Source organism: Coptis chinensis, chromosome 7 (assembly GCF_015680905.1).
Source record: "Coptis chinensis isolate HL-2020 chromosome 7, ASM1568090v1, whole genome shotgun sequence".
NCBI classification, from domain to species: domain Eukaryota; kingdom Viridiplantae; phylum Streptophyta; class Magnoliopsida; order Ranunculales; family Ranunculaceae; genus Coptis; species Coptis chinensis.
The window spans coordinates 8,656,181-8,670,878 of record NC_141462.1 but is presented as its reverse complement, the minus strand read 5'-3'; the positions used below and the strand labels follow the sequence as shown (position 1 = coordinate 8,670,878).

Sequence of the window (14,698 nt, the reverse complement as noted above, 5' to 3'; positions counted from 1 at the left end):
TTCATTTTGGAGCGTTAAAACGATTCTAAGGCTGCAGTTACCTCAGAAATGAAGGGAGGGAGGGTGAAGTGTCATCTTGGTGAGTTTATGCAATTGCAAGAAATGCGCTAGAGTTTCATGCGTTAAGTAGTAGATAGATCCTGTCATTGGTCATTGTATTATTACTCAATGTCAGCGCCACTCAAACTCTCAAAGCAACAGCTTCTGACTTTTAGTTCGAATCACATTGTCAATTGTGCATTTACACAAATTTCATGCGCAAATATACGTACATTTCTAGAAGTGGAATGAACTTGGTCACCATAAAACACACCTATGCCTCTTGGCTGCGTGCAACAAATTATTTTCCAAGCTTGGTTGTTTTAACCTTCAAACTGTTTGTGTATGTGTTTGTGGGCTGTTTCTTGATATCCATCAAATGTTGCTTGTAACCCTATCACTTTATAGATCTCAATATCACCAATTTTGAGAACGGCGGAAACTTACTGCTAAAGATTTACCATAAAGGTACATTCTATGTGGTGGAGAAATTTCAACGAGTAATCCAAGGAGAAAATAAACTCCCTGCTAAACATAAATACTTCAATTTCAAGAACTCTTAAACCTGAACATTTGCTTTCTAAATGTGTACGGCAAGCTAATCAAGATATATTTGCATTTTGCAAAGAAGTAGATGTCACCACTCCTGCAGAAGTCTGCATAAGCTGTGTCCCAAGGGCTGCAACACAAGAACCATCAGTCTTGAGATGAGGCTGCACCAACTCCCAAATCTTTTTCTTCTGAATCTGGTTAGGGCTGGCAGCAGGAGATTGATTCTCCTTTTCTTCTTCCAAACCAAACCATATTCTTTCACCTATGACTGAACCTTCAGGAGGTGAAAGAAGCTCAACATTCTCATGGGATGCATCAGAAGCGCATAAAAGCATTCCACTGGACTTGACACCACGCATGTTCCTTGGCTTAAGATTAGCAAGAACAATTACTTTCGAATTCTGGAGACTTTCTAAAGGAATGTACTTGACGAGGCCACTGCATATGGTCCTGGGTTCTGGCTCCCCTACGTCCACTTCTTCGACATAAAGTGTGTCCGCCTCAGGATGTATCCAAACTTTGATTATCTGCCCGACTCTTATGTCCAGAGTGCCTGCTGCATCCTTTAATGGATCGTTGGATGCGGGCGAAGGAGAACCCACGGCGGAATCCGGATTCGGAACAGGAGGGGCACTGGTCACATCCTCGGTAACAGGAGCTTCAACTTCTGATGATGCACAGAAGAGCCTCGTATTAAATGAAGGAAACGGCGATGAAATTGTTCTTGATATTTTTCCAATGCAATGGGAACTGAGCGACGGGGTAACAGCTATAGACATTCCACTATGTTTTCCCTTGGAAGACCTCAAAGGGAACCCGACAGAGATGGTAGCAGAATGCAGAGGGTAGACTCTGCAGGAGCGGGACAGCATCATAGTAGCACCTCTCAGAGTGACAGCCGAAGTAGCCATGGATAGCGCCTTGGCACTACCAGTAACTGATTGTACTGGCACTCGCCGCAAAAATGTACACCTGTCTAAACAAACAACGTCAGCAGAAAAATGATTACAACAGTTTCGACCCTTATTCGCATTTACATTACCACACCCCAAGAGTCTGAGCATGCACGACTAAAACCTTCATCACCCTTCCATAGCTTAATGTACCAAATTCACAACTTCATATGGCATCAAAAACAAAATATGAGAAATAATAAAGTTTTTAGCTTTGAAGTGTGTTCACAATGCATCGTTCCCACAACAGAAGTACATAACAACATATTTACCCAAGATATTCTTCAAATGAGTATCTATGAGCACTTCAGGTGTACTTATTTACCATCTACTAGAGCAATTTGCACATTGACCCGAGCCAAAGTGCCAAACAGTGTATAATGTAATCTATACAGCTCCCCACACACTTATCTAGTTTATTCATAAAAAGCTAACTCCACTTTCCCATGCTACTCTCTATCCTGCATGTGCTATATAGTTTAGCATGTATCGATATACTTCCATGGATTTAGATTGTAATTCAAGCCACCATTCTGTGTTTTTCATATTCAAGTACACCACAACAACAACAAAAAGCCATAGGCACAGTGGCTAAAGCATGAATGCCAATGTTAAGACACGCATAGTACCTACCAAATACAGTTTTGCAAAAAACCAAAAACTCATGAGTCCCTAAGCATTGTGGTTATGTTATCGGTTATCCTCACTTGTACAAAGTCTTCTATACTGTGATTACTATATCAAAAGGTTTCATAGGCATTTCATCAAACTCTTTTATTGGGTGCTCCACAAGCTAAAAAATGCTCCAAAACATGAATGAATCAACAAGTTTACTACTGCATTCAATTACTCAAAATGAAAAGCTACTTGGGCATATTCATTTTCCATGAAAAACAAATTGAAATGAACAGAGAACAACTTACAGCTTGCTATGGAATTTGAGTCCCTTCCTTAACTTTGGAATGAATAGCGATATGGCAAACTTGAGGCAATGGCGATAAAGAGAGTTTTACTGTATCTCTACTATTTACACCCCTTTATTTTACTATTTTCACCGATTTTATCGAAATCTGAGGAAGTCATAACGATATCTCCGGCATATGCCAACATATCGGTTTGATATTTTTTGGTTGTACGAGCTTTTTAAGTTTCAGTTCATTTTGTCAATCCAATTAAATTCACAAGATGGATATTAAGATTACGTAATTGTTATGTGACTCTAGAAGTCAAATGATCCACAGCAATGTTTAATGTAACGTGAAAATTAGATTTTTATATTATAGAGGACACAGATATAAGACACAACAGTGTTAAAACATGTTCAGATTGCAATAAGTTTACTTATTAATGATTATTTTATTCCAATAACGAAATTAAGCAACTGAAACGCCACGGGCTTAATATTTCTAATTCTAAATATGGATAAAGAGAAATTACTTTCAATGAAAATGTTCTCTATATAAGGAAGTACTCCATGGAACAAATGAACTCATCCAGCTAGAATCAGCTCTGAGGGTGATTTGTAAGAGTCATTTGGTTTAATTAGCATGGCGTTTCTACTCTCAAAACCAGCATTCTGGCTGCTAGTCTCCCTCATGTTTCAGGCAACCTTGCAAACAAAAGCTGGAGGAATCTCCATATACTGGGGTCAGAATGGGAATGAAGGGACGCTGGCAGAGACTTGTGGTACAGGGAACTACGACTTTGTTAACATAGCTTTCCTTGCCACATTTGGAAATGGGCAGCTCCCAATGATCAATTTGGCTACACATTGCGACCCATATTCTAATGGTTGCACTAGCTTGAGTGATGACATTAAAACTTGTCAAAGCAGTGGTATTAAAGTGATTCTTTCTATAGGAGGTGCTTCTGGGAGCTACTCTCTTGCGTCCTCTGATGATGCTAGGCAAGTTGCCACATATCTATGGAACAACTTCTTGGGTGGGCAATCCTCTGATGATGCTAGGCAAGTTGCCACATATCTATGGAACAACTTCTTGGGTGGGCAATCCTCGTCTCGCCCACTTGGAGATGCTGTTTTAGATGGAATAGATTTTGACATTGACGGAGGTTCAAACCTATATTGGGATGACCTTGCTAGGTACCTCTCCGGATATAGCAAGAAAGGTAAGAAGGTGTATTTGACTGCTGCACCACAGTGCCCATTTCCTGATGCTTGGGTTGGGGGTGCCTTGACAACAGGCCTTTTCGATTATGTTTGGGTGCAATTTTTCAACAATCCCCCTTGTCAGTATGCCTCGGGAAGTATTACCAATCTTGAACATGCATGGAAGCAATGGACCACATTCATCCCTGGTGCTCAAATATTCTTAGGACTACCTGCTGCTCCTCAGGCAGCTAGCAGTGGATTCATTCCTGTCAATGATCTCACTTCTGAAGTGCTTCCTGCTATCAAAGGGTCAAGCAAGTATGGAGGCGTCATGTTGTGGTCCAAGTACTATGATGATCAAACCGGATACAGTTCATCTATCAAGAGTGATGTCTAATTCATAGTATCTTCTGGAGAAAATGACCAAAAAATACGTCAAACTTTGCAGTTGGTTTCAAAACAGACAATGTATTTTTTTTTTATTCAAATAAACATTGTACTTTCAAAACATTTCAATTTAGTCAAACCGTCAAATTAATTGGATGGCGTGCTGACGTGGGTCGTTAAAATTTTCCCCAAATCTAAATTTGCTTATGTGGCATTAGTTTTAATCTTGAGAAATCCACATAACATTTCAACACACCAACTCTTGAAATGTCAACTAAAATCCGAAATTATAGTGAAATCGAAATTTAAGATGTTTGATGAAATTGAGATTTGAAATAAAAGGGGCGAGATAAAAATAAAACCCGGCACTTAACCAAAGAAACTCATCTTCCCTCTTTTCCCTCCAGTGCAACTTTTTCCCTCCATTTTCTCTTTATTATGACAGCTAGGGTTAGTTGCAAACACTCCAGCACTTAAATTTTCTCTTCTCATTTCTCTTTGCCCTCTCTCTTATTATGTCTTCCAGCTCAGTTAATATTCGCGTTAATTCTCGTACGATTTGTGAATGTGGGTATCAAGTTATTGTAAAAGTTTCCACCACCCAACAAAACCCAGGAAGAAGATTTTATGGGTGTGCCATTAGGGTTTGTGGTATTTTTGGGTGGGTTGATCTTGATTCTAATAGAACTGCTCAGCCCAACCAATTGGCTGATTTACATAATCAGATTAGGACATTGTAGACAAGTAATGAGCAATACCGGCTTGAATTTGGTCGTTTACATAGAATGGAATTTGAACTTTTGAGGAGAATTGAAGAACAAAAAATGCTCAACAATGAATTGAAAAAGGAAAATGCGTTATTGGTGAAGAAATGTGCTATGGTGCCGAAGATTGTTTTTTTTTCAAAGTTGTTGTTTGCTTTGGTTATTGCAGTGGTTGTCTTGAGATCTCTTAGTAGTTGAGATCTCTTAGTATTTATTTGTTGTAATTTCTTTTGACTCTTTTTTGTTCTCTGTCCTCGTTGGTATTTGAGATCTCTTAGTAGTTGAGATCTCTTAGTATTTATTTGTTGTAATCTCTTTTGACTATATTTTGTTCTCTGAGATCTCTTAGTAGTTGAGATCTCTTTGTATTTATTTGTTGTAATATCTTTTGACTATATTTTGTTCTCTGAGATCTCTTAGTAGTTGAGATCTCTTTGTATTTATTTATTGTAATCTCTTTTGACTATATTTTGTTCTCTGAGATCTCTTAGTAGTTGAGATCTCTTTGTATTTATTTATTGTAATCTCTTTTGACTATATTTTGTTCTTTGAGATCTCTTAGTATGTAGTTGAGATCTCTTAGTATTTATTTGTTGTAATCTCTTTTGACTATATTTTGTTCTCTGAGATCTCTTAGTAGTTGAGATCTCTTTGTATTTATTTGTTGTAATCTCTTTTGACTATATTTTGTTCTCTGAGATCTCTTAGTAGTTGAGATCTCTTTGTATTTATTTGTTGTAATCTCTTTTGACGTACTATATTTTGTTCTCTGTACTCTTTGGTATTTGAGATCTCTTAGAAGTTTTGTTCTCTGTACTCTTTGGTATTTGAGATCTCTTAGAAGTGAATTTTACAACGATAATGAATGAACTCATGTATCAATTAAATCATCTCACTGCAATTTCCATCCATATCCATATTAAAATCTCACTGCAATCATCTCACTCATGTAGCCAGCCCCGTACATAACTAAGGTATGCCCGTGCCTACGGCCCACGAGACCTCACCGCGCCTGCAGCGCTACCCGAAAAATGAACAATCATGTTCATATATGTTTTGGGTATGAACATTTATTGTTCATATATGTTTTGGGTACGAACAATCAATGTTCATATTTGTTTTGGGTTCATGTTTTTTTTGGGTATGAACACGGATTATGAACAATCAATGTTCATACCTAAAGAAGGTATGAACAATCAATGTTCATATCTGTTTTGGGTGTGAACATTTATTGTTCATATCTGTTTTGTTCATAACCATTAAGTATGTGGTACACATATCAATCTTTGTCTATCTATTGGTTGCCCAGGTGTGTTTACCAGAACTTTGTCCTTTTAAAATGTGTCCACCTGCTACAAAACAGAAACGTCCACCAAACTTTGCAGTTATGTGCAGGAGCTTTTGATTATCTCTTCTTAATCCCAAGCAAAGAAAATATTACTTTGTGAGTATCCTATATATATTTGGGAGCTAGAGTGTGTATGGGTATCTAATTACCTGAAACCGAATCGGAATTAGAACTGCTTTTATAAGCGGTTATGGGTTTAAAATGTTAATAGCGAATTAAAACCGAACCGAATTAATTAATACACTATATATGTTAAAATTTAGTGTGTAATATATATTTATATAGATCGTATGTATGTATGTATAGTATAATGTACTCTTGTTCGATTTAAAATGGAAATTAATACATGCGTCTAACAATTTATGAGTTGTACTTAAAGTTTTTCTAAAAATTCAAAGATTATCGAATTTATGACCATTATAAGTGTTATTGTCGCACTAAAAACTAACTTTTATATCTGTTACGTAATTAAAACGTAATTTTTTAGTAATAATAATATATAACCCAAGAAAACCAAAACCAACTTAATTAATGGGTATAGTTTCGGTTTTCTTAAAAATAAAATAAAATAACCAAACCCGATAGGAACCATTAAAAATAGAATGCAACTCAAAACCAGCAAAACCCACCCATGAACACCCCTATTTGGTACCATGATCAACTGATCTTTGTTTAGCCTTAGGGTGCCCAGTGTGTGTCTACCGCAAATTTGTCCTATCTCATTTTATTATATTTTTATTTGAAAATGTGACCTCGTGTTATCAAAGAAAACGCCCACCAATCTTTGAAGTTATGCCCGCGCCACGCCCATTAAGACCTCGACGCGCAAGCGCGCTATACTCGAAAAAATGAACAATCAATTAATGTTCATATATGTTTTGGGTATGAACATTTATTGTTCATATATGTTTTGGGTATGAACAATCAATGTTCATGTCTGTTTTGGGTTCATGTTTTTTTTGGGTGTGAACATTTATTGTTCATACCTATTGTTCATAGCCTCTAAAGCACGGACGCACCTCCTAATAGGTTGTGTCCGCGTCTGACGCGGACATGGACGCAGCATGGACGCCCGTCGGACGTGGTCAACATGGTCAGGACGCGGGTCAAGACACAGTCAGGACGCGGTCAACATGGTCAGGACGCGGATTTTGACCTAAAAAAATAAAAAATAAATCAAAATAATATTTAAAAACTCAATTTTTTCATTTTTTTTTGTTTTGTTAAGACTTATAACATGTTTTTAAAGTTTGAGTAGGAAATATTAAACTTAATTTTGTGGCTATTTATCTTTAATAGTTTTGAATTTATGAATGTTGATACATTTAATTAAGTTTTTAATGTTTCATTTATATAAAATAAAATTATAAATATTAATTAATTTCCGCATCCTTTGCCGCGTCTGCGTCCTACTTTTTTGAGATATAACCGAGTCACCGCGTCAGTGTCCGCGTCCGCATCCGTGTTCGTGCAACATAGTTCATAGCTAATGTTCATAATTTAGAGTATGAACAGTTATTGTTCATATCTGTTTTAATAAGCAGTTGATGAAGAACAACTATATAGTTGATTGAGAAGTTATATATGTGATAAAATATATGAAGAAATGGTCACACACCCTATGCTTTCCAACGATAAATATTCCTTATGGGCTTATTAGCGAGTAAAGTGTGTAGGAAAAGACGGCTTTGGATTGTGCTTTTAAACAGACTTAGAGATTACAAGAACTTGAAGGAGAAAAGACAATGGAATTAGAAAGCCTGAAATGAAGTGCACGTCATGTTCAAGTGAAACGTATCAGGGATGGTTAAAGAAGTTAAATGGACTTGTATACAAAAGGGTATGCTCGTGCCTACGGCCCACGACGCGCCTGCGGCGCTACCCCGAAAAATGAACAATCAATGTTCATATATGTTTTAGGTATGAACAATCAATGTTCATGTCTGTTTTGGGTATGAACATTTATTGTTCATATATATTTTGGGTATGAACAATCAATGTTCATATTTGTTATGGATTCATGTTTTTTTTTTGTATGAACACGGATTGTTCATACCTTCTTTAGGTATGAACAATCAATGTTCATATCTGTTTTGGGTGTGAACATTTATTGTTCATATCTGTTTTGTTTATACCTATTGTTCATAGCTAATGTTTATAATTTGGGATATGAACAGTTATTGTTCATATCTGTTTTGGATTCATGTTTTCATAGCCACAATCAATGTTCATAGCTGACGTTCAGCATGGGTAGATATGAACAATCAATGTTCATACCTATTGTGGGTATGAATGAAAATAGAACCTGTCAAGTCTCACAGTTCAAACCAAAAACCAACTTCATTCTAGGCATTTTTCCCCATAAAATAATAATAATAATAAAAGATTCTAGTGCCTCTTCAAAGGAAACTAAGACATGTGTGAATATGAATACTAAGGAAGCTTTTCATCACGATAGCAGCAATCCGCTGAAAATTTCCCAGACAGGGTAAATTGCACCATACAAAGTGACTTCTAACATCCAGCAACCAAAACCAGGCGGGACATCGGGATCATCATCATGAGAAATTCAAAATGTGGCTATAAAGAGATTGTAGCATTCGCATGAAATTTCCGTCTCAAGCACATTGGCAGCAGTAGTTGAAACTTGGAACCGGAGAACACACTATTCCCAAATCGAGAGTGAAGAATGCAATTAGTAACCTCTTCAACAACCCAACCAAGCCATCCATGCATGAACCTCTAGCTGGTGGACATTAATCACTTATCTTAAGTTGTGGGTAGTGTTGTAATCTCTTTTGACTATATTTTGTTCTCTAAGATCTCTTAGTAGTTGAGATCTCTTTGTATTTATTTGTTGTAATCTCTTTTGACGTACTATATTTTGTTCTCTCTGACTCTTTGGTATTTGAGATCTCTTAGAAGTTTTGTTCTCTGTACTCTTTGGTATTTGAGATCTCTTAGAAGTGAATTTTACAACGATAATGAATGAACTCATGTATCAATTAAATCATCTCACTGCAATTTCCATCCATATTAAAATCTCACTGCAATCATCTCACTCATGTAGCCAGCCCCGTACATAATATCTCATAAAGATAACAGAGATCTCAGGATAACAACACTGTCATAACATTGAGTTCTCCTATTTCAAATGTCATAAATATAACACTTCCAAAATAAAGACTACAAAATAAAAAACATTGAGACTTCACATACTGACAAATCATAAAGTTTAGGTTCCATAATCCAAAACATCACACATTGTCATAACAAAATGAGATCAACATGTCAAACAAGAGACATTACTTCCAAGGTGCCCTAACTGTATTAGTTGTTGACTTCTTCAAACCCAAAGTCTTAGTCCTAGGTTTAGGTTTAGCTGCTTGGGCATCAGGTGCTGCAATTGGTGTTGTATTATCCCTTTCTGGTGACTCCATCAACAAAGCTGGCAACCTCCTTCTAGCTTGAGGGTCAAATAGTTGTTGAGGTCTAGCTCTGGATGGTGTACACCTTACTTCAAGAGGTTTAGGTTGAGCTCTTCTGGGTGGTGGAGTCCTTGTTGGTGAATGACTAGTATTCCTTCTTGGTGTAGACCTCGTTGGTGAAACATAAGCATTACTCTTCCTAGTTGATGGTTGATCTCTACTTCTTTTCCTCGAGGAAGAAGCTCCTGGGGCAGATAACATGGTAGTTGAAGCTTGCGTACCTTGAACCACTTGAGTATGATCAATGTCAGTAGTAGTTTGAACACCAGGTTGTTCATCAATATTGACAGGTGGTCCTTGTCCTGACATCTGTTTAAACAACACCACCAATATTGAGATCGATACTGAGATCTTTAAATTTGACCTCCAATAAAAATAAGAGGTCTCAAAAAATAAAAGAATACTAACCATATAAGTATTCCCAGTTTGGGGGTCATCAAACACACCAATTCCATTTGGTAAACCTTGTTTTCTCTTGTATTTCTACATAAGAATGGAAACACATTAGTGATTGCATAACCAAGATATGAGCTTCAACCCTAAATGATAAACTTACCCTCCTGCTTGTTGATGGTGCATTGTTGTTCTTTTTAGGTCTCCCCCTTCCTCTACCACTCTTGGCTTGTTCTTTATCTTTATTTAGCATAGGTCTCCCTCTTGTTTTTCCAGTGCTCTTTTTCTGTGGAACATAACAACCCCTTACTCCAAATAATGACTTAATGAAGAACAAATAAATAGAATATAATAACATAAAATATTAAATGAATAGAATAGAATAGAATAACATAAAATCTTACAGTTTTAGGTACTGGTTCTTCTTCAATGTTTGGGCATCTCCTTTTGTTGTGTCCTGGCTGGTTGCAATGAGTGCAAGTCATAACCCTGTGGGTCCTCCTTACTTGAACTCTAGGTGCTCCTGGTTTCTGACCATTGGGTTGTTCATGCATTTCCCTTCTCCTTTGCTTCTTAGGCCTTCCAGGCATTCTTATGTGTCTTGGAGGTAAAAACTTCTCACCACTACCCACTGGCGCGGCCATAACAATTCACCATTAAAGGGCTGCATGAAATGTCCATAAACCTTCAAGTTTGTCTCCTTCTTAAACCAGTGTTCCACATAATCATCAGGGTCCATATTAAAAGTGTAGATGCATGAGATAGCATGAGGGCAAGGTATTCCACTCAATTCCCACATCCTACAAGAACATGTTCTCTTATGCAAATCCACAACATATCCTTCCTCTTTATACTTCACCTCAAACTTTTGTTGCCCAGTGTGAAATGGCGACCAAAACCTATGATTATCCTTGCTCTTTTCAAGCTTCTCTCTGATAATTGGACAAATTTCATCAGTCCATGAAGCCATTATCTCCCTTCTGTTCTGCATTCTTTTCATAGCATTCATCCTTATCTCTTCAAGCATCCCAATGATTGGTTTGAATCTAGCATCTGATTGGTCACAAGAGGACTTGAAGCTGAAGAAAGCTCTTGACCATGCCTGAGGAGTCTTTCCCATTATGTGATCCCTAGCCCTGAAGTCAATGGCATTCATTTAAGCCATCACCTTGTCAAATGCCTGAGGTGTGGAACTCTTGGTAGACTCCCAGAAAAGAGACTTCAGTTGTGCACCAGGGTAGGTTTTCCTGAAGTTGGCATAAATATGCCTTGCACACATTCTGTGCTCAGCAAAAGGGAATAAGTCAGCTATGGTGTGCACAAGACCCTTCTGCTGATCAGTACTAAAAGTGATTCTAGTTCCATCACCTAAATCCAAGTCATTGTCCAAGTTCAGTAGAAACCACCTCCAACTGTCCTTGTTCTCACATTCAACCACTGCCCAAGCAATTGGAAACATTTGGTTATTCCCATCTCTTCCAACAGCAGACAATATTTCCCCCTTGACAAAACTTTTCAAGAAGGCCCCATCTAAGCCAATGATGTTCCTGCATGCCTCCTTCCACCCACTCTTCAATGCATGGAAACAAACATACATTCTATGAAATCTACCCTTTCCGGTTCCATCAGGACTCTCTTCAACTTGAATTTTAACAGTACTGCCTGGGTTGCTCCGTATGATTTCTTGAGAGTAGTCCCATAATTTACCATAGTGCTCGACCAAAGATGCCTCAACCTCACCCATGGCAAACTTCTTGGCCCTATAACACTGGATCTTACTGACATGTATCTTATAATTCTCTCTCACATCCACTTTAAAGTCTTCCAACTTCCAACATGGATTAGCAACAATTCTCCTAACATACTTTGTACACAACCACCTTGAGTTTGCAATTTTTATCTTGAAATGCTTGATACATTTATGTTCATTGTACAAACTCTTTATCCTAAAAAAACTCTTCTCGGCTTGCATATAAGTAGCCCATAACCTCCACTTGCACTTTCTACCACACTCTACAAGCAACCATTTAGTAGAGCTCCTAGTGAACCTAAAGAGGACAAAGAGTGGCCAACTTTGATAATCAATTAGATACTCCTTAAGTTCTTCACAACTACTAAATCTCATTCCAAGAACAGGTTTCATCTTCATTGAGTCATTCTTTTTATTGAAAACAGGAAACCTTGCTCGATTCCTCTTAAGCACGCCATCCTCATCACTTATAGGACTATCATCATCAGAATTAAAACCTTCATTCACATCAACTACTACATGATCAGTGACCTCTCTTCTGGTATCTTCTTCTTCAACGATCACTTCAGGTGCCTTCTTCTTAGGTACCTTCTTAGCAGCTTTCTTAGCTGTATTTTTTTCAATTTGGGATCTCCTATAATTAATCAACACCTCATCTGCATCACTACAATTCCCCATGCTATCAATCTCTGACTCAGCTGTCTCATCAGAGTAATAGTCATCAATCTCATCATCATTATCAGTCTCTTAACAAACATCCCCCAAAATTTTCTCTTCAACACAATTCTCAACATAAACTTCAATTGCGCGCTCCTTGTTTTTTAATTTCCTCAATCATCAAATTTGTGTCGACATCATTGGAAACTAGTCTAAGACCATTTTCCAATGATTTCCAAGGAACATTGTAATATAGAGAAGCAAATGTTTGGTAACCCAACTCTTTAACAATGCCAACAAGTTCAAAATATGATAACTTATCAATCTCCAAGTCGTTATAATACATAGTCTTCCCATTTTCATAAGATAAAATAGGACAATGCACAAAAGCCCCACCATGGTGCAACTCTAGTGAATATGTATCATGAATCACTGCAAACAAGTTCAAAATATACTTTAAAGAGAATATAAACAATGTTTTTGGAGACTTTAAACATTGTTTCACATGCATCCAATCAATATTTTAATGTAAACCCCTAAACAGAGATAGTGCTTTCATAAAAAAAATATATGCTTTATAAACAATTCAAGTTTTATAAGCAATTCAAACAGACAAACAGACAAGAATCTACTTTATAAATCAAACAAACCTAGAAATCAAACAAATCAACCAAAACCATTTTTTATTCAAACAATTCATGCATCATAAACGAAAAAGGAGAGAAAAAGCTTACTCTCGAATTAAACCAACGCATTTTAATATAAACCCTTAAACAGAGATAGTGCTTTCATAAATAAAAAAATATGTTTTATAAACAATTCAAGCTTTATAAGCCATTCAAACAGAAAAACAAACAAGAATCTGCTTTATAAATCAAACAAACCTAGAAATCAAACAAATCAACCAAAACCATTTTTTATTCAAACAATTCATGCATCATAAACGAAAAAGGAGAGAAAAAGCTTACTCTCGAATTAAACCAACGCATTTTAATATAAACCCTTAAACAGAGATAGTGCTTTCATAAATAAAAAAATATGTTTTATAAACAATTCAAGTTTTATAAGCCATTCAAACATAAAAACAAACAAGAATCTGCTTTATAAATCAAACAAACCTAGAAATCAAACAAATCAACCAAAACCATTTTTTATTCAAACAATTCATGCATCATAAACGAAAAATGAGAGAAAAAGCTTACTCTCGAATTAAACCAACGTAATCCACTTTGAAATTCCCAAATTTGTCGGCTACTCACCACCAACCAATTTAAGGTTTAGGACTGGCGTTCTTTAAAAAAGAGGGAAGATGAGTTTCTTTGGTTAAGTGCTGGGTTTTATTTTTATCTCGCCCCTTTTATTTCAAATCTCAATTTCATCAAACATCTTAAATTTTGATTTCACTATAATTTCGGATTTTAGTTGACATTTCAAGAGTTGGTGTGTTGAAATGTTATGTGGATTTCTCAAGATTAAAACTAATGCCACATAAGCAAATTTAGATTTGGGGAAAATTTTAACGACCCACGTCAGCACGCCATCCAATTAATTTGACGGTTTGACTAAATTGAAATGTTTTGAAAGTACAATGTTTATTTGAATAAAAAAAAAGTACATTGTCTGTTTTGAAACCAACTGCAAAGTTTGATGTATTTTTTGGTCATTTTCTCTATCTTCTGTGATCATGAGCTTCTTATGTATATTTGTATGTTTGTCTTTTAAAAGCTTTCCTTGTCAATTGTCATGTAATGATATATCCCTCACGTTGACAGTGTATGTACATGTTTCTTTTACCAAGTATAAACTCTAAATTAAGAACATATTTTTTACTTTCTTATGCAGCTACTCTATCAGTATAGTCCAGTATATATAATCCGAGCTTTTGGTCTTGTGGTATCAATGTGAAGTGCCCTTTATTTGGGAGTGTAGAGATGATCGATAGTGTCCGACCACCTAGTTCCCTAACTGGTATGTCCATTGGTTTCAAATTTCAATATTAAGTCGGTCGAACTGTCCGTTGGATATTTTAGGTGGCATCTAAATGATATTTCTCTTTCCAAAAATCAAAAACTAAAAATAGAAACAAATAAATAACTAATAATTTACCCAATTAAATAGTTAAAACCAGTAACAAATAAATAACAACAAATTTACTTATATTTCCACAAACAAAAAAATAAATAAAAAACCAGGCTCCAAAAAATTTACCTTCTTCATTATCAATTCTCTCTCTATTTCTTGTTACAAAATTCCACTT

At 36.3% G+C, this 14,698-nt stretch overlaps 3 protein-coding genes across 5 annotated transcripts; 1 reads left to right on the top strand and 2 right to left on the bottom strand.

The window, feature by feature from the left end:
* Nucleotides 1-530: 530 nt before the first annotated feature.
* LOC147485785 (uncharacterized) lies at nucleotides 531-2,607 on the bottom strand. Of its 2 annotated transcripts, none has more exons than XM_086572637.1 (2): nucleotides 2,468-2,607; nucleotides 531-1,567 (listed from the first exon to the last, which is right to left on the bottom strand). In XM_086572637.1, exon 2 carries the CDS (start codon nucleotides 1,500-1,502, stop codon nucleotides 642-644), a length of 861 nt encoding a protein of 286 aa, XP_086428763.1. In that variant the 5' UTR covers nucleotides 1,503-1,567; nucleotides 2,468-2,607; the 3' UTR covers nucleotides 531-641. The 2 variants fall into 2 exon arrangements, with proteins under 2 accessions (XP_086428763.1, XP_086428762.1); XM_086572636.1 differs by having other exon boundaries at nucleotides 531-1,563; nucleotides 2,468-2,605.
* Nucleotides 2,608-3,007: 400 nt separating this feature from the next.
* LOC147485784 (acidic endochitinase-like) lies at nucleotides 3,008-4,192 on the top strand. Of its 2 annotated transcripts, XM_086572635.1 has the most exons (2): nucleotides 3,009-3,450; nucleotides 3,511-4,192. In XM_086572635.1, the coding sequence occupies exons 1-2, from the start codon at nucleotides 3,092-3,094 to the stop codon at nucleotides 4,049-4,051; spliced, it is 900 nt and encodes a 299-aa protein (XP_086428761.1). In that variant the 5' UTR covers nucleotides 3,009-3,091; the 3' UTR covers nucleotides 4,052-4,192. The 2 variants fall into 2 exon arrangements, with proteins under 2 accessions (XP_086428760.1, XP_086428761.1); XM_086572634.1 differs by having other exon boundaries at nucleotides 3,008-4,192.
* Nucleotides 4,193-9,242: 5,050 nt separating this feature from the next.
* Nucleotides 9,243-11,920, bottom strand: LOC147485783 (uncharacterized). The gene is made up of 5 exons (XM_086573583.1): nucleotides 10,720-11,920; nucleotides 10,439-10,648; nucleotides 10,198-10,320; nucleotides 10,050-10,124; nucleotides 9,243-9,950 (listed from the first exon to the last, which is right to left on the bottom strand). The coding sequence occupies exons 1-5, from the start codon at nucleotides 11,188-11,190 to the stop codon at nucleotides 9,459-9,461; spliced, it is 1,371 nt and encodes a 456-aa protein (XP_086429709.1). The 5' UTR covers nucleotides 11,191-11,920; the 3' UTR covers nucleotides 9,243-9,458.
* Between the last annotated feature and the right edge of the window lie 2,778 nt (nucleotides 11,921-14,698).